The 24,485-nt window shown below is 38.9% G+C and overlaps 1 protein-coding gene across 1 annotated transcript in view; it reads left to right on the top strand.

The window, feature by feature from the left end:
• The first annotated feature begins 7,171 nt into the window (after window positions 1-7,171).
• LOC145786373 (hydrocephalus-inducing protein homolog) overlaps window positions 7,172-24,485 on the top strand; it is a 67,361-nt gene continuing 50,047 nt past the window's right edge. The window contains exons 1-27 of the mRNA XM_082598019.1: window positions 7,172-7,359; window positions 7,993-8,118; window positions 8,519-8,638; window positions 9,506-9,583; window positions 10,033-10,289; window positions 10,796-10,920; window positions 11,775-11,976; window positions 12,464-12,647; window positions 12,954-13,172; window positions 13,515-13,744; window positions 15,427-15,569; window positions 16,039-16,160; window positions 16,710-16,868; window positions 17,142-17,255; window positions 17,350-17,514; window positions 18,359-18,511; window positions 18,736-18,839; window positions 19,190-19,466; window positions 19,899-20,011; window positions 20,311-20,569; window positions 20,821-21,009; window positions 21,618-21,778; window positions 22,146-22,437; window positions 22,746-22,970; window positions 23,314-23,414; window positions 23,605-23,713; window positions 24,072-24,284. Of these exons, the coding sequence (XP_082454145.1) occupies window positions 7,201-7,359; window positions 7,993-8,118; window positions 8,519-8,638; window positions 9,506-9,583; window positions 10,033-10,289; window positions 10,796-10,920; window positions 11,775-11,976; window positions 12,464-12,647; window positions 12,954-13,172; window positions 13,515-13,744; window positions 15,427-15,569; window positions 16,039-16,160; window positions 16,710-16,868; window positions 17,142-17,255; window positions 17,350-17,514; window positions 18,359-18,511; window positions 18,736-18,839; window positions 19,190-19,466; window positions 19,899-20,011; window positions 20,311-20,569; window positions 20,821-21,009; window positions 21,618-21,778; window positions 22,146-22,437; window positions 22,746-22,970; window positions 23,314-23,414; window positions 23,605-23,713; window positions 24,072-24,284 (4,599 nt within the window). The 5' untranslated portion in view covers window positions 7,172-7,200. The remainder of the gene's footprint in view (window positions 7,360-7,992; window positions 8,119-8,518; window positions 8,639-9,505; window positions 9,584-10,032; window positions 10,290-10,795; window positions 10,921-11,774; window positions 11,977-12,463; window positions 12,648-12,953; window positions 13,173-13,514; window positions 13,745-15,426; window positions 15,570-16,038; window positions 16,161-16,709; window positions 16,869-17,141; window positions 17,256-17,349; window positions 17,515-18,358; window positions 18,512-18,735; window positions 18,840-19,189; window positions 19,467-19,898; window positions 20,012-20,310; window positions 20,570-20,820; window positions 21,010-21,617; window positions 21,779-22,145; window positions 22,438-22,745; window positions 22,971-23,313; window positions 23,415-23,604; window positions 23,714-24,071; window positions 24,285-24,485) is intronic.

Below are 24,485 nucleotides of genomic sequence, written 5' to 3'. Positions count from 1 at the left end.
TGTTTTCTCAGTTGAGCTGGTCTGACTGAGCTCTCGCCAAATGCGAACAAATCATTTTATTTTCTGTTCCCTTTTTTCTATTTACGTCGGGAGCAGTTTACAGTTTACATGAAAATTACAGAATGTTTAGGAAATAAATTTAGGATGAATGATGAAAGATTCGCAAAGTGAAAAGTTCAGGAAACTTGTCACTTTTTGAATTTCTTTTGTGTGTAGTAAAGCTTAAATCGCCCTTGTAGGCCTACTTGCAGACTGCAGTTGCAAGTATCAAATTGTAATTTTAGGCTTGTTTTTACAAATTTTTTTCTCTTTTCTAGGTTTGGTGACTGTGCAAATTAAAGATAGTGACTTCCAAGCGCTGTTTTATGCACATTTTAAAGCTTTTGGTTTTGCCATCATTTCCTTTTATGGGTGCCAAACTCGTGTGTTTACATTGGAGTTCTTTACATGGTCGTGCCAGCAAAGAAAAAATAAATTTGATTGAATTTGAATTGATTGGCGTTTATTTTGTTGCGAGTATAAATACACACATTCATTAAGCAAGGTCAAATAGTACAAACGATCACATAGAATCTGTAGATACTGCAACGGGTGGCTGCGAAGTGACCTGGAAGGTCTTCTAAATTAATGCAACGTTGGTATTGTTGTTCCGTATGACGGTATAAGTTCAAGCAATTTTCATTTAGCCAATCCATGAGAACCCGACGCTTTAATGCAATTATGTCTTTCTGGCGTTTTTTTAGTTTCATTCTTCAAGTCAAAATTGATAGAAGCTACGAGTTGCTATTTTCTTATTCGATTTATACGAGTTGCGAATATTTTATATTTCCGCAAAGAAAAACGTATAAATTCAAAGAAAATGAAGGGGAGTACCAGCAAACATCTATAGGATTGGCCCATGATACAAGAGAAGGATCCCCAGAGGATACAAACTGATATGAATAATTTTTTACTTTTTTTAATGTCTTTTTAGACATTATTTTTGAGTCAATGTCACGATTTCTTTCTATCTCTTACCAGGAAAAAGACTTGGAAAGGTTCAATGACGTAGTTTAATGGGTCAAACCGAAAAGCAGTCAATTAAATGTCGAATAATTCTAATAGTGAAATGATAATCTGACTTCTTGAAGAACTTTAACGAACGGCTTCTCAAATAACTCTAATTTCGAACACAATTTATATCAGCACCAATTCTCATCTACTTGTATTCAATTACTTCAAGTCTCAATCACCAATAATTTCTGCATCAACTACCAATCCACAACTCACAGCACAACTTTCATAATCAACTCATAATAATAATAATAATAATAATAAACATTACACAAACTACACCACTATTTATAGTTGGTTGTTCAGTCCAGTAACTTCGAGAAGGTTATGTAAGGTTACATCATAAAGAACCATTGTTCTATCAAGCAGCATTTAAATGTAAACAACAGAAGTCTCTAGAATGTCACGTAGGGAAAATGATTCCAGAAAACACATTTTACATAATACAGATTTCGTAATCAGAGGTTACTTCAGGTCATAACCGATAATAACACATCGCACCAGAATTCTACAACCAAAACAACACGCTCGTTGAAGATACAAAGCAAGCCATCGCGAGGCATTGCACCTTGATGGTGACATACACCCCCCCTTAGAATATTGTTGCAAACAATATAACAACACAATCAATACAAAACATATTACAAAATAAAACAATTAATTACTCAATAAATCAATTCTCATAAATCCATCGTTGCATGATCTACCAACGATAGCTTTTCTCAAAACAATAGTCACGTTTTCGGCGAAAGTCTCCAACGTCCTCAACATCTTCAGTGCATCGGCGAGCAAGATGACCCATCTTCTTACATCGGAAACACTTCCTCTCCGGACAGTCCTTGGCCAGATGACCTTCTCTGTGACAGTAGTAGCAAGCCTTTTCATCAAAAGAGCAGCTCCTGGTTATGTGTCCAATCTCCCCACATCGGTAGCAGTGGTTGTCACGGCAACGTCTGTTTTCCGAATGTCCGCCGTCAGCAACGCACTCCCTGGCGAAGTGTCCGCGTCTACCGCATCTATAGCAAACTCCAAATGGTCGTCGCCTGCCTCTTCTTCTCGGTTCTTCGCGCTCATTGTATCCATGACCGTGAGATCGTCGCTGATTATCTGCAGAACAATCTCGAGCAAAGTGACCATTCTTGCCACAAGAATAACAAGTAACTTCAGAATTTCTCTCAATAACATTTCCGATTATAAGATCAACTAAAGAGTTTTGTAAACATAACGCTTTCACAGTCCCACTACAATACGGAGTTTCGATATATATCTTCGCTAACAGTCCTTGGATTGAAGTGTTATCTATCGACATTACAATTCCAGTTTTTCCCGTTAACTGACTGTCTTTTACTAAATCTCTCCTCACCATTATAGCCTACCCGTAGAACCAGAATCACGTAAAACTTTTACCTTTTTGTTTCCAACTTTTCCATCCACTACTGGCAGGTAATCTTCAGGTACTATTTTTTTGCAAACATCTTCATCCGGTCTCTCCTCCTCAAGCGTGGGTTCAGAAATCATTAACGCACAACCGCATCGATAAACGTCCTCTGTGTTTTTCTCATTCTTTCCAGACTGATTGGAAAGAGAAAACGACTTGTCCTTGCATTCCTTCGCTTCGTGTTCTTGCCTATTGCAACGATTGCACCACTTCCTCGATTCCTGATGATTTCTGTTAGTCTTCCTCCGGCAGTTAACAGACTTATGACCTAAGCCATTACAATTAAAACAACGTACTTCTCTTGGAACCGCACCTCCTTTAAAATTATTTGTTTGCTCTTCGTCATTATCGCATGACAACGTTTCTTCAGTCGACAACTTCTCATCATGAGCAACTAAGTACTGTTCTGCCACACTGACTATTTCTTCTAGAGTCTTCTGACTTCTTTCCATTAAATAAACAGACAGATCTTTTGAACATGAATCTGTGAATTGTTCCTTAACTATAAGGTTTGCCAATCCGTCCAATGATTGTTCGGCCCCCGAAAGTTCAAACCATTTTAACAACAGGTTTCTTAAACGTTCAATAAATTGACCTGGGCTTTCGTGTTGTTCAGGCTTTGCCTCACGGAATCTTTGACGGTATCCATGCTCGGTAAAATTGTATCGCTTTAACAGAGCTAACTTCAGTCTGTCGTAGTTCATGGCCTCTTCTTGCGAAAGTCTTGAATATACATCAAGAGCTTGTCCCGATAATAACATGCTTAGCTGGGTAGCCCACGTTGACTTCTCCAATTTGGCTATTGTAGCATATCTTTCAAATCTTAACAAATAACTATCCAACTCATCTTTTTCTTCAACAAATGATGGCAAATCTGGGCGTCTAACTTACGCCACAATAACATCTCGAGCATTATCATTTGTAGAATTAGATCGCTCACCAATGTCCAGCTTTTGTCTTTCTAATTCAAGTTTTAACTTTTCCAATTCATATTGCGCTCTTCTTTCTTCAGCTTCTGCTTCGTGTTGCGCCCGATTCTCTTCAGCTTCTGCTTCGCGTTGTGCTCGCTTCTTTTCAGCTTCTGCTTCGCGTTGTGCTCGCTTCTCTTCAACTTCTGCTTCGCGCTGCGCCCGCTTCTCTTCAGCTTCAAGTTGTGCTCGCTTCTCCTCAGCTTCAAGTTCTGCTTTCCTTATTTCACGAGCAGCTCTTCTATCTTCTCTTTCGACAGAAGTCAATAATACTTTTAAAGAAATAAAAAAGAGTCAAAAGGCATGTAAATTTCACTCTGTGTGGAGCTACATTATTCACTTAAAAACGTAGAACCTTGCAAAATTAACCATTTTTCCGCTTGAAGTGATAGAGCTTAACAACTGTTGCTAGGGAAACGCATATTTGTTCTCTTAGCAGTTAAATTTAGAAATGGTCATTACATGACATGTCTAGGCGTAAAAAAATGAAATGAATTAATTATCGTAATGCGTTAAAATGTTCATGAAATTTGAATTAATTCCATTAGTTAGCCTATATTCAGTGGCGTAGCCAAGGGGGGGGTTTTGGGGGTTACAACCCCCCCCTTTGGCACGCGTGTGACGTCACGATATTGAGAATGATGATTTCAGTCTAAAAAAAAATGCTTAATTTTAAACAAAATTGCATTAAAAGAGCAAGTTTTGCCAATATCAAACATCTTAGCCAGGAATTAGCAACAAGAAAACATAGAGACTTAGCTTTATTTCCGAAAAATGCCCAAGAAAACATGATCTTATCCTTTTGCAATGCCACCAGACACCACCATTTTACAGGAATATTCGTAACTACATTTTTGTTGAAAATGCTCTCAGAATGCACCAAATTCAAAGTAATTATTCAAAATTTTCTGGGGGAGGCCCCCCAGACCCCCCGCCGTTGGGTCGTCAAAACCCCCCCCTTTCAAAATTCCTGGCTACGCTACTGGTTATATTATTCAACATGTTAGATAGTCCGCTTGGCCAGATAAACAAGGCTAGATTTGATTGGCAATAGAGTAGCTCAGGTGTTTTTATTTTTGATCATCTCACAGAAAATACTCATGTCAACATAGCAGAGGCCTTGATTTGAATGTAACTAGCAATGGTTTTGCTTAGTCAAATCTATAGTCCGCAAGTAGCATAGGTTATGCTATATATGTTGAAAGTGTTGTATTATGTTTATGTTGCGCTGGAATAAAATAAGCTTTTTGCATTGATGAGCTGCGTAATGCAATTACATTGAAAAGCATATATTTATCATAGGCTACCATAAATATGCAATTTTTTTAAATTGTGTTGTGCCAATGGAGTAACTGACAAGTTTGGGTGAACTAAATTAGCTTTGTTATATCATGGAATTAACAGTGAAATCAAGACATTTAAAAATAATGCATTTAAGTTATAAAACTAGGGAGTTGCCATATTTTAAACTGATTGTCCTGCTTTGGTATCATGCACGCTATAACGTTCGCGTTTTGTCGCTTCTACCATTTTCTTGACCTCTGCTATGTTTGTCATAATTATATTGTTTTTTTTTTGTGATGGTCAGAAATATAAACAAACTGAACTGAGTTGTAGGCTGCGTTCGTTTGAATACAAAAGTTGCAGCTAATACCGAAGAAGTAAGTGCTAAGGTGGCTGCTTGAAATAAAATCCTACAGAAACTCTTATTGGGATACCCTTCCAGCTACAATTCAATTTAGTGTGCTGTAAGTTATTCAGTGCAGAATATTCTATTCTTGCCCAGTGTAGTGTAGGAATGCTTGGCACATAGGGAAGGGCCGGACCTACAAGCCAATTTAAAAAAATCTAAACATGTTTTTTGTTGGAAGTGGCTATTTTTCCACAATCAGGTGCTACCAGAGTTAGGATTAAAGTTAGGAAGGGTTAAGGTAAAGGTTGAGTTAGGAATAAGATTAGGGTTTCGATCTTCCCAGGACTAAAAAAAATTTCCAAAATACAAGTTTTTGTTTTCAACAGCTTTAAACTTTTTTCAAATTAGGGCAGAATTCCTTATCTGGCAACACTATTCAGGCTCTAATTACACTATATAGAGTAAATATAGCCACAGACTTTTTTGTTTGGTGTTTACGATTTGTCTCAAAGTTTTTGTGTATTCATCTATCTATAGTCACTATGCTTAAACAGATTTTTAGTATGTTCTGGCAGAAGCGGAAATCACTAGAGCAAAATATGTAGTGACCTCCAAAGTGGTTCATAGGACTCGCAAGTGCGGGTACCGGTACTGCGACTTTATGTGGAAGGTCTAGTAAGCTGCTTGAAAAAATTATGTAGTATTTGCGATTTTCTATTTCTTATTTGTTTTATGTTGTGTTGTTGTCATGTTATGAGTTTTTGTGGAAAAAGAAATGTCAAATGGAAAACATTGAATGTAATACGCTTTTCGGAAAATATCTCTGTTAAGAACACATAAGCACCATTGATGATTTTATTTTCAGCACAAATGAAGAAGAAAATAGTCCATGCAGAAGTTGTTTAATTTGCAATCAGAAAAGTGGACAAACATGACTGTATTTTATCTCTATAAACTTGTTTATTCAAAATTGTACATAGGCAAGTCAATCGCCTAATCGCTTTGGAATGTGCTGTTGACCCAGAGCAAGATGGTTTGCAGGTCTCTCCACCAGGGAGGTTCACAAGTCACTTATCATATGACTGGTCAATTTTTTGCTTCCAACATAAAACCTAAACTTTTATACTCACCATTGAACAAAGCCAAAAACAATGCTAATTTATCACACATTGATCACTTCTAATGGTAAGACAAGACATCATTCAAGCTATAAAATGTTGTATCTCCTCAGAAATTTACAAAATTATATCAAAATCAGTCATGAGCTCTCCTGTCCACAAATTATTTCCAAAAATTATGTCATTTTTAGGAAAAACCTTAATCTGACCTTAATAATCGTGTCTAAGCTAACTATATCAACAATTGCCAATTGCAATTATCAACAACTATAACGACAATTGGCACTGAAGAGCTTGATGATTAATTTTTTAAGGGCAGATGGTTTGCAGGTCACCCCTGTTCAGAGATCCTGCAAACCTGTAACTCTCAGAGTGTACGCTTGAGCAACGCATTTTAGGACTGCTCTCCATTCAGCGGCACCTAGTGAATGGAATAATTCCCCGACAACAACATTTCAACAATCGGAAAACTTCACTCTGCCAATATCGGTAACCCGCCCTGCATCAAGAGCCTCTACAAGTATGCAAAACTACCAGGAATAACCTATCGAGGCATTTTCAGTTCGAGGATAAACGTTCAAAAAACCAACCAACTAGGTAGCCTCACACTGCAGCAGTGAGGTTCTGCCGATGTTCTAACACTCAAAATTTCAAGCAAGAGATAATGTAGCAATTCTTTTGATGAGAATGCATTTATGTAAAACAAAAGAAAACTTTTTGGAGTTCTACCTATTTTTTAAGTTTGCGGTAACCCTCCAGCTCTCCACATTGCAAGAAAATTCAGTGAAGTGAGTTGTCCCGTTATTCCACTGTCCATTTTATTCTTTTTTTGTGCAATATACTTTATACAAAAAATTAAAAAGTAATCAACTTTTTTTCTCACCTGTGAAGAGTGTTCTATTTGCTTAACACATTTTCACTTCTTATTGTTCAGAGTTAAGCAACAAATGCAATTATTTTATAAAACAGCGTAGGGCTTAAGTTTCCACCATGCCAAGCCCGCGCAAACCCGGGCTGGGTACATCAAGCTTCTTGCCAAGCAAGAATATCAGCAACTTAAGTGATGGTGTGTTCAACAAGTTTGAAAGTCGAGTTACTGCACCAAGAAACCCAAAGCTGATTAAAACAACAGAAGCTTCAAATGAAAAAGTACTTAAATTTAAGTTTTTATCATTTGCCTTTATAGCATAAAACATTTACACAATTATTGCTCAAAGAGTGTTAAAATGCATTACTTAAGGATAGTTTTAGCCTACATCACGTTTATGCTTTTGTTAATACATGGTTGGTTTGAATATCTATGTAAGTTAGCACATGTTGAATCATATTAGCATACTATATAGCTTAATTGTATGGCACATTACATAGCTTAATTGTATGGCACATTACAACTGCAACACAAAAATTTGATTTCACTACAAGAAACTGAAAATATCTATAATGTATTTTATACTGTCAATCTCCAGATGTTTTATCAGAATCCTCCACTTTCAACAGAATTTGTTGAAAGTCACTCACTAGCTTGCTGTTTCAAACTTGCAATTCTTGTAGTGGTATATTTTTATTACTAATGTATACATTTCACATATAAGTTTTCACTAAATTCACTCCCCAAGGGTGGAAATTGACTAGTAGACCGTATGATTGTCTCGTTGTCTCCCTGTCGGTATGGGAACTTGTGTAACTTTTGCATTAGGCATATAACTTGCATATTTCAAACATGTACTATGTTCCTGTTATTGACAAATAAAACATTGATTGATTGAATTCTTCTCTTTACAGATGTCACCTTCAATGTACATGAAGCTTATGAGCATGGACACTGAACAGAAGCTTGCTGAAACTCATGACATGCGCTTGCCTCAAATTGTCGAATTGTTGGACATGTCAGAAACTACTCATCAAAAAGTAGATTATGTTGAACAATATTTCGTTTTTGGTTGCAGCTAAAATGCCACTTAATGGCTTTTTTCTTTATTTGGTTTTTGAGATATGTGTAAGTAATTTAAACTTGAAAATGTTTCTTAATCCGTTTTGTTATCTTTATAGATTGATTCACATTGCATTTCTATTTTTGTGACTGTTTTTATTTGAAATTCACACTAAAGCACTTCTTTTCATTACATTTTACCATTTGCTTGGACTTGAATCAGTGGCATGTACTTAAGTTTGTAAGAGGTGATCAGTACGTCATTGAAGCAACTGCTCTATGGAATATATTTTGACATCTATAACTAAGAACAACTTTCATTGATCTTGTAGGTAATTGAAACTTTTAACACAAAACAATAATTTTTGTCTTGTTCAGGTTTCTTATGTTGACATTGAAGAGGCGATGTTTCAACCATTTCCATCAGAAATTTATTTTCAGTGTTTTGAACCTTTTCGAACTTATGAGGTTCCTCTACTTTTAAGGAACAACGACAGAGTAAGTTTTCTATTCAAAAAAAACAAGACATGTGAAAAAATGCATTTTACTCATGTTTGCAAATTTAAAATTGCATGAGAGAGAGATGTGGTTTATTTGCCATTCCAGCACGAGAAAATACTGAGTAATTATACAATAGAACAACATATACAATGCAGAAAGAATTGGCAGCACCAAATAACCTTGACTTTTAAACGATATAAAATTCCTGCATGTAACCTACCGGTAATAACAGCCAACATCAAACCGTTTGAACATGAAAGGATCAATTCCGTAGGGACCACTCCTGTACTTTTTATTTTACATATTGTAATCTTTTCACATTGGGTTCAATTTTGCAAAATTGTTGTCGGTAGCAGCAGTGCTTTCAGTTGTTCAAAACTACCGACTTTAGTTTTTCAGAATCAAAATGATCTCATCATGTTTTACTGTATAAATCGATAGTTTTCTTGCAAAAGCTTGTTTTAAGCAAACCTCAGGCTATAATCATTGTCCTATTGAGGTTAATGGGATGAGTATTCAGCATAGCATCGTTCGCTCAAAACACGTAAGCTTATTCAAGTAAACGCGTAACTGTCTTTATGCGGCTTTTAAGCCAGGTGTTTAATACTTCGACTCTTTCTCCAGCCGACAAAACATTTCTTATTTTGTTCTTGAGATTTTTTCTTTCTATTTCAAAATCATAACTACTTTTTCCTGTGGAATGATTCACAATACTGTAGCTGTGGAGCACCAAGTAGCGGATCTTTCATACCAAAGAATGTATCACTGCATCATACCACCCTGGCTTATAAAGTAACCCTCCTGTGGTTGCGAACTAGATAGTTTGTACGTACCTGCTTGTAACGTCTGGATCGTCTGTTTAAGGTCCCAAGACTGGTGAAGGTGACGCAGAAGGATTCGCCTTATTTCAAAATAATAAGCCCGGATGACGTCAGCCACAAGGTAATTTAATCAGAAAAAATTAACTTTTGTCATTGTTTTAACGTCGGTAGACGTTGACACCAAGTAGAAAAGGTGACGTTTACTGACTTGGAAGCTGTAACAGTTTAAACAAGTGTCCACTAATTTGTTTGGTTGGTTTTTAACGGGTTGAAGGGAGGCAACACCTCGGCAAACTCGACACGTGTAAATGGTTTGCGTTATGGTTTCAATAAAGGTTTTGTCGCAAGAAGTGTTGTTAGCCAGTTTGTGACCTGAAGTAGATCTACAGAGTAACATTTAGCTTAAACGTTAAACGTATGACTAATGCAGAAAAACGCTTATTAAAAGTACACACTGAATTACAATACACTACAAATGAGCTTAAATATCTAGTGACAAAATTATTTTGATCAGTAGCAATATTAAACGAACAAAAATCCTCAATTGAAAATTCAATTGCAATTCAACAGGTTGCTCCAGGGATGGCTTCGGTGTTCAAGATACAATTTACGCCTGAAGACAAGAAGGATTACCAACATGAGCTGATTTGCATGACTGAGAGGGAGAAGTTTATTGTCCCCGTCACTGCTGTGGGGGCCAGAGCTATTCTGGACTTCCCCGATCAAGTGAACTTCGGTGTCTGTCCGGTCAAGCACCCCATGTCCAAAGTGCTTTTTGTCAGGAACATTGGAAATCGTGAATCAAAGTGTTCCCTGGATGTTAAAAAGTAAGTGTTTGCATTTAACAACAGGATTCAAGCCACCGCAATGCGTGAAATAAAAATGGGGAGACTGCTATAATTTCTGGCTTACGGCTGGCCTAAAATTGAGATTTATCCTTTTCTACATCCGGCTCTCTCTGTTGGCACGACACTCCAACAAACACACCAAAGAATTTTGTTTCAAATAGCATCCAGTATTGTCGTTAGTTGATTTTAGCATTTGACAATTCACTTGAATCCCGATAATCCTGACCAACAGCATTGAAAGGGGTTCCAAGAGATACGTTTGGACCCTGGCTTGGGATGACTTTAGGGACTCTTTGCTAATTATTCTCGTAACGGCCCTGATTCTGACATGGACTTGGTGGCTTAGAAAATGTCTGTATCACACAATAGACTACCTCGTTGTGATATCGACCTACCTATTCGTGGAGGTTGCTTTTGATGAGCTGGCAAATCAGCCAATTAACACTTCCGAGAAAGCCTACAAGCTAAGCTGTTCTTTTTTTCAGGCCATTCAGTGTTTCCATGAAAAACGGCATTCTACCGATAGGTGGCAGTACGCAGGTGACACTTGAATTTCAACCGGAGAAAGTTGGAGACCACACAGAAGACTTGATCATCAGCTATGACACCGGTAAGAAGTGTAAGGTGAAAAAGTAGGATTTTGTAAATTGTGGATGAAAGTGGGTATTGTGCAAAAACCCTTTATAAATGTTCTTTTTATGCTTGGACCTGGGAATCCTACACAGTCGGCCACCATTTATGGTTTCTAATTATTTGATACAGTTTTAGATTGTGAGCAATAGTATATCGTGCGCTGCCTTTTTATCATCGATGATGACGATTTAAGATGGAAAAAGCTCTCTGTTTACGGTGGCGAAAGCTTTATCCATAAATTATACAACTTTTTGAATCTTGCTGATTTTATTTACTTCGTATTGTGTTGGTAGCAGATATGGTTACCACTTTTGTAAAAAACCTACACGGTCTGTTTCATCCTTTGTGGGGTCCTCAAAAGGCTTTTATTCAAATAGAACAATTTCTATTTCAATGTAAGAACCCCTTGAGTTCCCATTAAGAGTGAACACTGAACAGACTGTTCATGGTTTTGAGAGAGTAGCAATTTGCAATTATATTTGCTTCAATTTACTCTGCTTGGCTTTTTTTCTTGGCATTGAGCACTCTTCTTGTAGTGTTGATAACACTTGTTGAATTGAATTTGAATGTTGATGATAAAATTGGTCATTGGTCATCGCTAATAAGTTGCTCATTGGTACAGCACGGGCCCAGTTACTTGTATTTGTGGCACCAATCCCCAAACAGCGAACCATCTTCTTGTGTGCCGCCACCTTACCACTCAGTGCAGGAAGTAGGACCTTTCAATATACAACTGCTCTCAAAAGAATGTGTCGATCTGTGGTGTATCAACCAAAGTTAGTAGACTCGAAAGAACAAGATTGGTAATGACTGATGACGTTCATATTTTAGGTGAAACTGTACACGTCACCTTGTACGGTGCGTCAGTTGACGCCAACGTTCGATTGGATAAATCCACGTTACGTATGGACAACACCTACATTTTCATGGCCAATCAAAGGACTGTAACCATTCATAATAGAAGTGACGTACTGGCGCATTTTAAGTGGTCTCCTTTTGCGACAAGGTTTGAAGAAGAGGCACAAAAAGAAACGTAAGATTCTGTTCATGATTTCTTCTTGATAAGTGAGAAACGATTGCCGGAAGAAATATAGCACATCACTAAAGTTACTGAGTAACGATTTTGAAACTACATAGAACGGTTTCCAAGAATCGATTGTGTGTCCTATGCTGCTTTAGATCTTTAAAACCACTCTCCGCGGCGGAGCTTGCCAAAGTGCAATAGTCATCCTATCATATTGTTGTTCTGCCCATATTTTTGATTATAGAGCTTGGATAGGACTTTTGATTTTTGCGCCACAAACAAGCTGCACCACAGGGTTGACCTATCGCATGAGTAGAATGCTGATGTTGACCCCTGTACTGCAGTGTTGTTGTTTTAACGTTTGCACAACTCCAGATTGTGTTAACATTTATCACTATTTGATTTAATGGTTTTTGCTGGTTCTTGTTATGTTATCCGTAATACTGCGGTATGGTGGATTAGTCACTGACCATCAGTTTCTGGATCAATTCTTCAGCTATTGTTCGGAAATAAGCAACGAGGAGACCGAAGAACGAGAGAGATTCCTCAACGAATGCATCGAGGACCCGACGTTGCGTGACAGGCTTTCCATTCTTACTAGAACCTTCAAGAACAGAAAGACAATGGTGAAGGACGACCCATTGCTGTTCACTGACGACGTCTTCAAGATATTCCCATTGGTACAGTTTTTAGTTGATTGAATAGTATTGTTCATCTGTTTTTTTTTGTTAACTAATTACTCAAAGTTCTTGTATAAACACAAAACTTATCAACAACGGAGGTGCAAGTATTTGAGGTCATTTTTTTCAAGCGCCCTTTTGTTGGCCCTCAGAATATCCAAGGTTTACAATTCATTTAATAAAGTTTGTCTTAATATTTTCTGCGGCTATAAAGCGCATAAATAAATGTTATTTGTTTTATTAAACGATTACAAAGCGTCTGTTCAACAGAATTTTCAAACTTTACCTGAGATGAATATATTCCAGGAAGGCGATATTTGGCCGAATTCTACGGCCGAGGTTACGGTGGTGTTCAAACCCACCGAGGTGAAACCTTACCAGCAGAGCATCTTCTGTGACATCACAGGAAGGGAGAGCAGATTGCCTTTGAAAATCCGGAGTGAGGGAATCGGACCAAAACTTGCGTTTTCTTTTGATTCCATTGACATTGGAAACATCTTCACTAACTCCACTCATACTTATGAGGTTAGTATGCTTCAATTTCTTGGTGTGCTGGCAAATGGCGTTTGTACCTGGCGCTGCCATGTGGCGTTGAAAACTATAGTGAAATAAAAACGAAATCACGCACCTTATTTGCACGTCGGGACATTTACTGTTCCTTTGGTTGGTGGCGTTGTATCCAGCTGAAGATCAAACTTATCCTTGTAGTATGTTAGGCTATCACAGAGACTTTTTTTAAATGTAACTTTGAAAGTGCTTCATCATCCAAATTCGGTTTTGTCTCTTTTTGTTTTGTCTTGAGAAATATTTGCATTGTTTGAATTGCATTATATTTCAAGGTAATATGTGTGCATTTGTGCTTTCCAGACTGTCCTCATCAACAAAGGTGATATTGACGCGATTTTCAGTCTCGTACCTGACAACTCCCCAAATTCACGCTTCTATGAGTTCAGGTTTGACCCCGTTGAGGGGATTGTCCTCCCTGGGGGGCACCAGGTGGTCGAGATTACATTCCGATCAGAAAGTTTGGGCCAGTTCACTCAGACATTCTGCTTCACCATTGATGGCACGCCAGAAGTTTTGAAATTAACAATCAAGTACGTGTTGTAAATGGAAGCAACGCAGCTGATGTATGTTGGTCGCATGTTTATATTGAATTATCGAAGAGGTCTGTGTTTCTTCATTTTATGAATGCACTAACATTTTTCACATTTTATTAACGCAATCCCACGACTGGCATCTAAACAAGGAGAATTTATTGGGAAGAAAATTGTTGGAATGCTTAGTCAATCCAACCAGACATTTCGGGATCTGCACTCTAGTAATGCGATCTATTGCGATTAAGTTTATAAAAGTTTTCTCGCCCATTAAACGGGCATTTTTTGTATAGAACACAAAAGTTTGTGAAATTACTTCAATAACAATTACTTAGCCGGAGTATCAAACACATTACCGGTATATTTCAACAAATAAAAACGATGTAAACGTAGCGAGGCGAAATTAAAATTTAAACAACAAATGAAAAGTTAAAACAACGCAGGCTTGTAGTAGTAATGCAGCTTTAATCCGGTGATGTCCCCGTTACCGAGGATGGCAGGATCCACCTCCATGTGTCAAAATCGCCTTCACACCGTGCCTCCACATCGATCGGTCTAAAGCGTCCTCTCTTGTCAAGCCCATCTTGCTGCTTTCCTCCTCAGCTTGCCTTTGCCACGTTTTCTTGGGCCTTCCTTGCTTCCAACGACCTTGTTTCCAACAAAGCAAAACTGTGCTGTATTTGTAGAATGCCAAGACCATAATTAGTATCAGCATAGTGTACTGTTAAACTTATTTTGCCTGAAAAATATCAGGAATTCGGCATCCAGGCCGGATAGCGACTGTCAAAACAGCGACTGTCATAATGGCGACTTCATAATAGCGACGTAATGAAGTGAGCGACTGTCAAAACAGCGACTGTCATAATGGCGACTGCATTAAAACAGCGACTGTTATGATAGCGACTTAACACTTTAAACCGAACCAAACCGAACCCAGCTACTACAAGGCAGAGACCTGACTCAGCGAATGAAAAGATACGTGACATGAACACACGAATCACTGTTGTACAGCAAAATCGAGGCCAGTATGATCTGCGGCAGTTCCTTCGAGCCCTTGCTCACAATTTAGAAATAAACGTGGCTTGATTTTTATTGCAAGACTTTTGGTTGTTTTAAAGTCCCTTTTGGTTTCAATCTTTTTCTAGACCCTGAATTTTATTGCAAGGCTTGACGACTTTCTGTTGTTTGGCTTGACTAGCCTATTTCTTTTTAAATCATGTGACTTCTACGGATAGTCCAAATAAAATGTTGTTTTAAAGTCCCTTTTGGTTTCAATCTTTCACTACGCAGTGTTTGCCTATTTGTGCGTGCATACGTGTGTAGAGAGGTGTGGGGGATGGAAGGTATGTGTGGAGGGGGTGAAAGAGTGCGTGTGCGCGTAAGCCTTGGATTTAATAAAAGAAGTGAGGTCGCTGTTGTGGCAGTCGCTGTTTTTGATGAATCGCTGTCGTGTAGTCGCTCTATTGACAGTCGCTGTTTTAAATGAATCGCTGTCGTGTAGTCGCTCTATTGACAGTCGCTGTTTTAAATGAATCGCTGTCGTGTAGTCGCTCTATTGACAGTCGCTGTTCTGACAGTCGCTATTTGGAACCCGAGCCCAGGAATTCGTAGGTCCACCATAGAAAACACCTTTGTGAATCGGTATGCAAGCCACTATTTCAGAAGCAATCTTTTCAAATCAGGGGGAACGTGATCGGACCAACCTTTAACTTTGACGTTCCAAAGCTGCATTTCGGCAACGTATCGTACGGTTTCAACCATACCAAGATCTGCTCTCTCGTCAACACCTCATTGGTACCAATGACCTTTGTCCTGAGGGTGCCAGGTTAGTCCACATGACTGATGCAAGTTTACAATGTTTTATTATTTGTCTGCTTTCTTTCGTTATTTCTCCATGACCGTGGTTTTCGGAGCTTGCACCGCAGGGTTCAAACGTTTTTTAAGATTGTCCATTCCAGTTTGTAACACAAATTGGAGACTGTGTCAGTATTTTAACTATTCCAGTCGGCAGTCGCTGTTGGATATCTCATGTTGTGAGCACTGATTTATATCGTTCAACGATTTTTATTTTATAATCAACTAGTTGTTTTGTTGTTGTTACCTTTTTATTGCCGGTTGGTTGATTCCTGTACAGCTAAAGTTTCACTGTTTGCAAGCAGATCTGCGATGACGTGTCTGAGTATTAATGCAGTTTACAATTACAAGGTTTCTTGTATAACAGCTAATCAATTTTGACACATTTTTGGATGAAGTTTTGATGCCAAGAAAAAAATAAGCAAAATAAATTTTGTCAGATGATGGCGCTGGTGAGCCAAGTATTTCATGCTTGACTGATCTCGGCGAAAGCTTGTTGGGTGATCTCGATATTTTGAAATCCGTCAAGTCACCAAGAGAGTTCGATATAACACCCGCCCAGGTGAACATGTCTGGCTAACGTAGACTAGCGAATAATGTTGGAAACATCAAGTCATCTTCGGTCGGACCCACCACAAGCTGATGGCATATTTTTGACATTTCTCTTCAAGAACTATTATGTAGTTTTTAAACTTTTCATTATTTGCCAACCAAATTTATGTGTCAATGTAGGCTACTATACGTTATGTGCTATACGTATACGTTGTACTATACGTATATACGTCATCGTATATACGTCAACGTACTATACGTCAAAAGTACTATACATTTATACAATGTACATGTGTCATTGTGTCAATGTACTATAGTACTATATCTACTTATATAGACCGCTTGATATTTCAAATGTTATTCATCAATATGAGATAGAAAACTTCTATCTCACTACTTTTAGTGGTCGGAAATTTTTGATTGCTTGAAAGCTAAAACTATTTCCCACAAGTTTGCCATCTCTTCAATGTTACAAAAGTGCATAGTTGTTGTGACACGTCAATCAAAAATGTTGTAAACCTGTTGCGCGTGTAGTTGAAGTGTCGGTGATCATCTGCAGGGAATTATTCGGCCACAAAGCGAGATGAAGATCCACGTCACTCTGTGCTCGAACACCCTCAAAAAGTACGAATACTCCATGGTGGTTGATCTCAAAGGGGTCGGGAAGAAGTTGCTGGCTCTTCCTCTTCATGCCAAAACGGTCGTGCCCAACATCCAGGTTGTTGTTACGTCATAAAAGCTGTAGACTCTTGAATTTGAAAGGCAATTATTGAAGTATATCGTATGATGTCTTCTTAAAGTTTTGTTGAGATGCGAACAAAATTTATCAAATGTTAAGTTGATACCAGAGACCGTCACGATTTCTTTATAAAATAGCAAAAATTGTACATAAAGTTCACAACTACAAACTACCTACACCTACAGTAACATACATGCTGACAAACAACCGATGTAACAACCTCAAACTAATTTCTGCATTTATTTTTCGCAGGTTTTTACCCCTGTATTGGATTTCAAGCGTTGCTTTCTTAACTTCGCGTACCAACTGAGCGCTAAGTTGGTCAACGATACTGATCTTTGCGCCAAGTACGAACTGCTGCCTCAGGTATTTGGATACGAGTTAGTTCTTTGTATCCCACCACTTTGATGTGATGAAGCATAAAATGATCAGTTGCATGTCATCCTTCTATTTGATTAAGGTGAGAGATGAACTGACTGCAATTGTATTTGGAAGTTCGATCCCGAAAGGATTGATCGAGCCTCACTCAGAGGTGGAAGTTCCAATCATCATCCAAGTCCATGAGATAGGAGAGCAGGAAGTGACTGCCTACTTTTCAATCTTCGGAAGTCCAGATCAACCTCTGGTGAGCACGTGGTTGCATATCTCAAAATTGTTTGATTGTTTGTTTGTTTGTCGTATCCAGGCTTACACCTGGTGATTGAAGATTTAGATTAAGTGGACGGGAAGGCAAGGAAGCCAATCTTCGTGTCCACCTTCAGGCATGTCTTATGTGTCCTGCCAAAGACACAGCCGCATGCTCTTGAGCGGTGTCGAACCGGCGCCCTTTCGATTGCCGTTCCAGGACTCTCATCACTCGGCTATGCAGCCGACAATATTGTTGTCGGCTGCATGGAAACAATTGTTTGATAAAGCTCAATAAATAGGTTTGCGATTGACTCTATGGCCAAGGACTACAGCATGAAGTGAAACGAGCGTGTATCTCTTCCATTTTGCTTGGTCATCGTGTTTACAAAGTAGCTGCCAGTGAACCAACACTCTGTGTCTGAGATAGTTGTAGCCTTTTAAGTCCGGAACAAGCGGAAACTTCGTATTGTTAAATCCAATGACTGGAGTGATTGGGAGCTTTTACTGGTGACGTTTTTGAAGACGATTGCTCAGCCTAAGATGAATATTTTAGCAACCAATCTGTTCAATACGTCAAAGTAGAAGTTTTAAAAAAAAAGTTCATGCAGTAGAATTTGCTTTAAAAAATTCGCTTAATAAGTTCACGAATAGTAAATCCAACCGCGTATTAAATCCAATTATCTCGGAACGAAGTTTTTAAATTTTTAGAATTATTAAATATGGCATCCACCGCTTAGGACCGGAGTGGATTTATTAAGCGGGCTATATTTTGCAAAGAACCTTGCTGAATACTGAGCTCTTTCGTTTATTCTCCGTATTAAATAAATACTTTTCAATTTTAGGCTTGTCAGCTGAGCTGCATGGGAGAGGGCCCAGTTGTCCATGTAACACCCGTAAGCATAAACTGGGGGCAAACTGAAGTCCTGACACCCACTTCAAGAACTGTGGAACTATCCAACGAATCATTGGTTCCTGCAGATTTCATTGCTCAAATGGTAGGTTGCCTCAACTTTGTAGTAGGATATTATATTTAGATATGTTTTTTTTAGTTTGACGACAAACAGATAAATATGTAATTGATTGACTTGTACCAAGAGTACGTTTGAAAAGTTTATGTTTTGTTTAAACTAGTTTTGTTCTCTGTAAAATCTTAACATAAGTTTGAAATTTTGAAGCAAATGAACTGACTTTTCACAACTATTTCAACGTTTCATCCCAGATGCGCCCTAGCTCGGTGTGGCAGCTTGAACCGAACCAAGGCACCGTGCCGCCCAAGTCAACCCTGCAGATCACTATAACCGCGGTGCTGGACGACTGCATCAAGTAAGTGCTCGATCCTTCACCAGTTATGGACTCTACAGGTCTTGGTTGCATCAGATATTCCATACAATTACCTCATTTCAACATCATTGCAATTGCTAAGTCTCACTTGTGGATCTTGCAATTCCTTTTGTTGGACTTGTCGTTGTTCCTTATGTTCTTATCCATATATAGTGGATAGAAACTGTTCATTATCATTCGCGATACCGCTTTTAGTACTGCTGTTTATATCATCAACATGGATGTAATAAAGTTAACGTTATTAAAAGATTCCTACTTGTCGTTAGTTTATCGCTAACAAACGATGAGTGGAAAAAAGAGGCCAATCTTTTGAAGTAATGTTCTTTTATTAGATTCCAAGACAAACTGACAGTGAGCATCGTGAAGGGACCGATCGTGACCATCCCTGTGCAGGGGAGCGGATATGGGACTACTGTTGTGATAGAACCCCCTTTGGCCCCCTCAATAAGCCTTGGCCCCCACTTTGCCAAGACAAAATGTGTCAGAAAGTTTAAGCTGACCAACCAGGGCAGGAGACACCAGTCTCTCTCGTGGACCACTGATGGGTTTACGAGGCCCAGGACGAAGAGGGATGCCAATGTATCCGACTCTAAAGATATAAAATATCGGGTACGTTGAAATCTGCGCCTGATTTATTTTATGACGTTGTTTCGATTTAAAAGTCACCTTTCCTCAAACGGTTGTTTTGTGCAATTGATCACCAACGGTTGTTAACTTGATATAATAGTTTCTACGGTTCTGTCCTGCACAAACTTCTGGTTCATCGCGTATATCGTATGAGTGCGAAAGGTGCGACTGATGATAGGACAAGGTGCTAGTTCGACAACTACTACCAAATAGCTAAATGCTCTCCAATTTTTTGGTACAAAAGACTAACCGATCTGCAAAAAAATGCTCATCTGACTCTGCATGGCATTTGACTTAAAATATTAAATATCACCAACATCCAATAGTGAAGATACATGCACCCTGTTACGTTATCTGTGCTTCAGTGCATCCAGAATCTTCTAAGCAAAGCAACTTACCTTTTATATATTTCAGCATCTTCCTTCAGCCCCTATCCGCCCGGAACCAGTATTCAAGCTTCATCCTTCCCGGATCGCCCTTGAGCCTGGTCAAAGTTCTTGGCTCACGCTTGAGGGATATAGCGAAACGTGAGTAGGAAGAAAGACGTTCTAACAATAGCAGTTCGCCATTGAAAGTATATGACCGTATAGTTTTCTATTTTTGAAACTCATCTAGGAGAAATTGCTACATTCAAAGTTTCTTTTTACTTAAGCAATTTCTTCATAGCTATTGGAACGCCAGTGAACGAAATATAAACAGTAAAGTACCACTCGTAAAGTCGCTTAAGAAATTAGCTTTAAAATTAGAGCTTTTCCTAAAAGTCAAATTTTTCAAATTTCTTAGTGTTTGATGAAAGTTGTTGTTGAAAATTTCACTTCATCCACAGACCACAACAAGTCTGCGAGACCCTTTTGTGTCACGCTATCATCGGGAAAGCGAACGGGAAGGAACGGGTCATAAAAGCGGCGGTCCGCGCCGACTTCATTTCCCCCGTGCTTGAAGTGTCGAAAGAAAAGATCGAATTTCGCGTCGACAAGAGACCGGATGACGTCACGGCCCTGACGCCTCAGACGCGAACTTTCTCGATACGAAACGTGTCATCACTTCCGCTGACGTGCATACTACGAGTCGAGTATCCCTTCCAGGTGAGGTCATTTCCCAGTTTCTTGCTTTGAATTTCAAAGTTTTTTCGGTAATCAAGCTTTATTTGCAGTTTTGCTAAATTTATATTTTGTTGCTTTTATTGCAAAGCAGAAAAGGATTGAAATGAATATTGACCACAAAGCCTGTCAGTGCAGCCTTCTCAAACGATGCGGGAAGATGACATGACTGTTAATGAGCGAGAAAGCACAAAACTCATCTGAAGTATTGAGAACATTATAAAATTGTGTTTCAGCTCCTCGGGTTTTATGGAAGTCCTCAATCTGTTCTGGAAGTTAATCTCTCCGTGACTCAGGAGCTGGAGATTACCATCAGGTTCGATCCGGCTTTTAAGGAGGATCTTGTGTCCAGAGTTGCAGAGGGAGAGGTCAACATCACCTACCAGGAGCACCCTCATGCGGACTCGGTTGCCTTACGTGGAGAGGTAGAAGTGATTTCAACTTCATCTTAATGTAAATTCTTGAATATTTGGAAATGAAGTTCTTCTACTTTCTAAAAGGCCAACATTGAAAAAATGAATCTTACATTAAATATTTTACTGTGGAAGTGAAGGAAATCTGGATAGCAGACATATTTAAATGCTGTCTGCTTCCTAACCCAACCCTCACGAGATGTAGCAGAAATCAGTTGACTGATTCATGTTACAGATATCTTATAATAAAGTCGTTAAGCTGAAGTGTTGACGATTTGTTAAAGGTAATGGTAGGTAATGCGCTTGTTAAACATGCTGAAATGTAATGATGCGTTATTTGCGTATTACGTTGCCATAGATGGTACTGCTATTTTGCATTCATCAAATGCTGGCATTTGCACAACAATCTAACCTCTTAGTGTTATTTATTAAGTAAGTAAGAATCGATTTCGCTACAGTAATAGCATCTTCAGCTTATTCAAATAGCTTACTGAAACTACCAGACTAAAAAGCAAAAAGATTTTTATGAGTTAGAGGACAAGAAAATTTCACTAAACTCTAACCACAATTTTCTATCTGTTGTTATTGCTTGGTGCTAAACTAGGCTTGTTGTTACCAAGGTCAACTTCCCAAACCTGGGCTTCAACAAGAGAGAGATCGACTTCGGTTGCATCTTGAACGACACGGAAGTTGCCAAATTTCTCGACATCTCTAACACGAGTCCTCTTCCTGTCTCCTATCGTTGGTCGTTTCACGTCACTGAGGGGGAGGAAAATATACGGTGAGCCTTGTTGTCGAAAGGATTGTTGGTTGATATGGCATCTTCTGCGTTGTTTACTCGGTAGATGAGGCTGAGTCGTAACAAAATAAATCACAATCTGCCAACAGTCGGAAACATAATGCGGCATGCTGATAGTAACGAACTTCTTGTCGCATGGTCGAAAGTTAAAGCGTGTCGGTTCGACACCTATCTGTCTCGGTATGCCGCTCAATGGCGTGCTTGAAGGTGATCACAGCGATTGGGTTTTTCACCGTTCAGTTCATTTACTCTAAATCTTTAACTTCTGGGCGTAAGCTAGTATACGATAAAAAGATTCTTTTGGGATTCTGAAAACGGATTTAAAATGTTTGCTCAATGCGCGATTTAGGTACATGGGTCAAGTTATGGAAGCAGAGCCCAAACCTGCTTCACCCTCTGAAATCCATACTGAGTTGGCTCATGCTCATCCGGCGGTCGTCGAGGATGTTGACTCTGCTTCCACCATGAAGGAAGACGGTTCCGTCATCCTGGTTGCTGCGTCAAATACTGAAGCATCCCAGGACCATGATCACCGGGACAAAGAGGGCTCTCCTAGCTTGGAGGAGATGAAAAAAGAGTCAGAGACAGAAGGGAGCGAGAAGAAAATGGAGGAGAGTGTAGACCACTTCCACAGCGAATCGGTGAGATCAATAACTAGATTATTTAAAAAAATATATTTTTATTCATTGTTTTGATGTTATCTTGGAATAGCAGCTTTTGACACATCGAATCTTTTAAAAATTTAAAAAGCGAGATATAAACACTATGCAACGTCCACTTGTGATTGTTGTTAGTGCATAACTGAAGTTGTAGTTTATCTGATTCTATGGAAGGTGGAGTTTTAAGTAATTTGAAGGAATATTGATTAATTAATGAGGTAAGAGTTAAAAGAATATGTTTCCGCTTCATACTGTGGCGATTACGTCACACGTCGTCATCATCTCTTTAGGATATTGAAAATGTAAGGATCACAATGGATTGGCACAAAGCTGGAGCTCCGAAGTTGGATGAGGCAGCAAAGGAGCGAGCTCTAGAAGAAGAGCACTTCAGGGCATCCAGTCGTTTATCCTCCAGACATCAGCCATCTCATCCCATCCACACAAGATTGAACGAACTTCCTCTTCTTCCTTGGTTAGAAGCAGGAGGCAACCACGTCCCTAATGGAGTCGAGGAGGTGGGAAATAACTGCATACTCATTTAAAGTAAAAAAAAACAAAAAATGCACTTAAGTTTGCTTTGCCATCAAAGGCTGCATTTACACGCTGGTACACCCAACAGGCTTGCCGTAATGCCGTATAGTGTTCGGAAAATGTTGTGCTTTTCCTCTCACACTTTATTCACACTAGGTACGGTATGTTTCTCAGAATTAATCGTGGATTCCATAAATTATATTTTCAAGATTGCTCATGAGCTCATGAAGTTTTTTTTATACTTTTGATACTTTCCCAGTGCAACTATATTGATTGCGTATGCTAGAAGACCAGTCATGTTATAACATGGAAAATTTGCACTTTCAGATCTTTGACATCCTACCGCTGTACGGGACTTTGGAGCCTGGGGAGACGCAGCGAGTCACTTTCACTTACTACGGCCACGCTGACGTTAGCTGTCACGCAAAGTAGGGCTGAGATAACTTAACTGGCATCTAAATTAAACTCTAGATTAATCAATTGAGACCGTTTTGCAACGTTTCCAGATATCCCGTTGTTCGTTTTTTATTATTGCAACCTCTTTAACATTTTCATTTAGTTGTAAAAAGCTTAAACGCCAACAAGATATTTAACAATATTTATTATTGCATCACACAGAGCCGTTTGTGAGATTCAGGGTGGGCCAAAGTATGACGTCAAACTAGAGGGCGAGGCATCGCTCATCGAATACTCGTTCAACAAGTCGGTTGTCAACTATGGGAAGCAGGTGGGTACTACCATGGTATACATCAGGGGTGGCCAACACGTCGATCGCCAAGTATCATCTGGTCGTTGTTTAGTGTTGAGCGCTCCCATGGTATACAATAGACGTTATCTAGCTATTTAGGATTGTAGCAAAAATTGCTGTATTTTAGTAAGCATGACATTGCAGCTGGTGTAGTGGAGCTTATAGAGTGCATTTGGCACAAGTATATTTGTTGAGTAACAATGCTCTTGTTAACGACGTACAATGTTAAACAAATACTCAAGTTCAGCTTTACTCTCACTTCAATATTGACTTCGACACCGATGTGAGATTGCAGTTTGATGGATGGATGTGTGACTTGATATAAAATGTGTTTTAGATGTTTGACCAACCAGCTGTTAGCACGTTAGTACTGGAAAATACCGGCCGGGTTGGGTTCAACTTCGTCGGTATCAGTGGTCTTGGAAACGACGATATCCCAGCCATGCCCTCCCTGCATCCGAACTCGGGCCATGTGCCTGCTTTCAGCAATGTTCACCTGAACGTTCATTATCTTCCGGGGGTACCTGAGAAATTTCACAAGTCATTCGAGGTGAGATAGAAGTGGTTGATTTTAACGCTTTTCTTGGATTTATATTTGGTTGTTCTAACTTAAACGGAGGATGCACGATGTGCAAAATGTCAGTGATGCAATTAAGTCTCATGATAAATGAATCGTGTTTTTTTTTGCCTTTGTGTGTTTTAGGCTATTGCAGAAAATCTTTATAACTTTGTATATTTTTCTTTTCTTAAT

The sequence above is a fragment of the Aplidium turbinatum genome, chromosome 17 (assembly GCF_918807975.1).
Source record: "Aplidium turbinatum chromosome 17, kaAplTurb1.1, whole genome shotgun sequence".
NCBI classification, from domain to species: Eukaryota; Metazoa; Chordata; class Ascidiacea; order Aplousobranchia; family Polyclinidae; genus Aplidium; species Aplidium turbinatum.
This window is presented reverse-complemented; position numbering and strand designations above follow the sequence as displayed.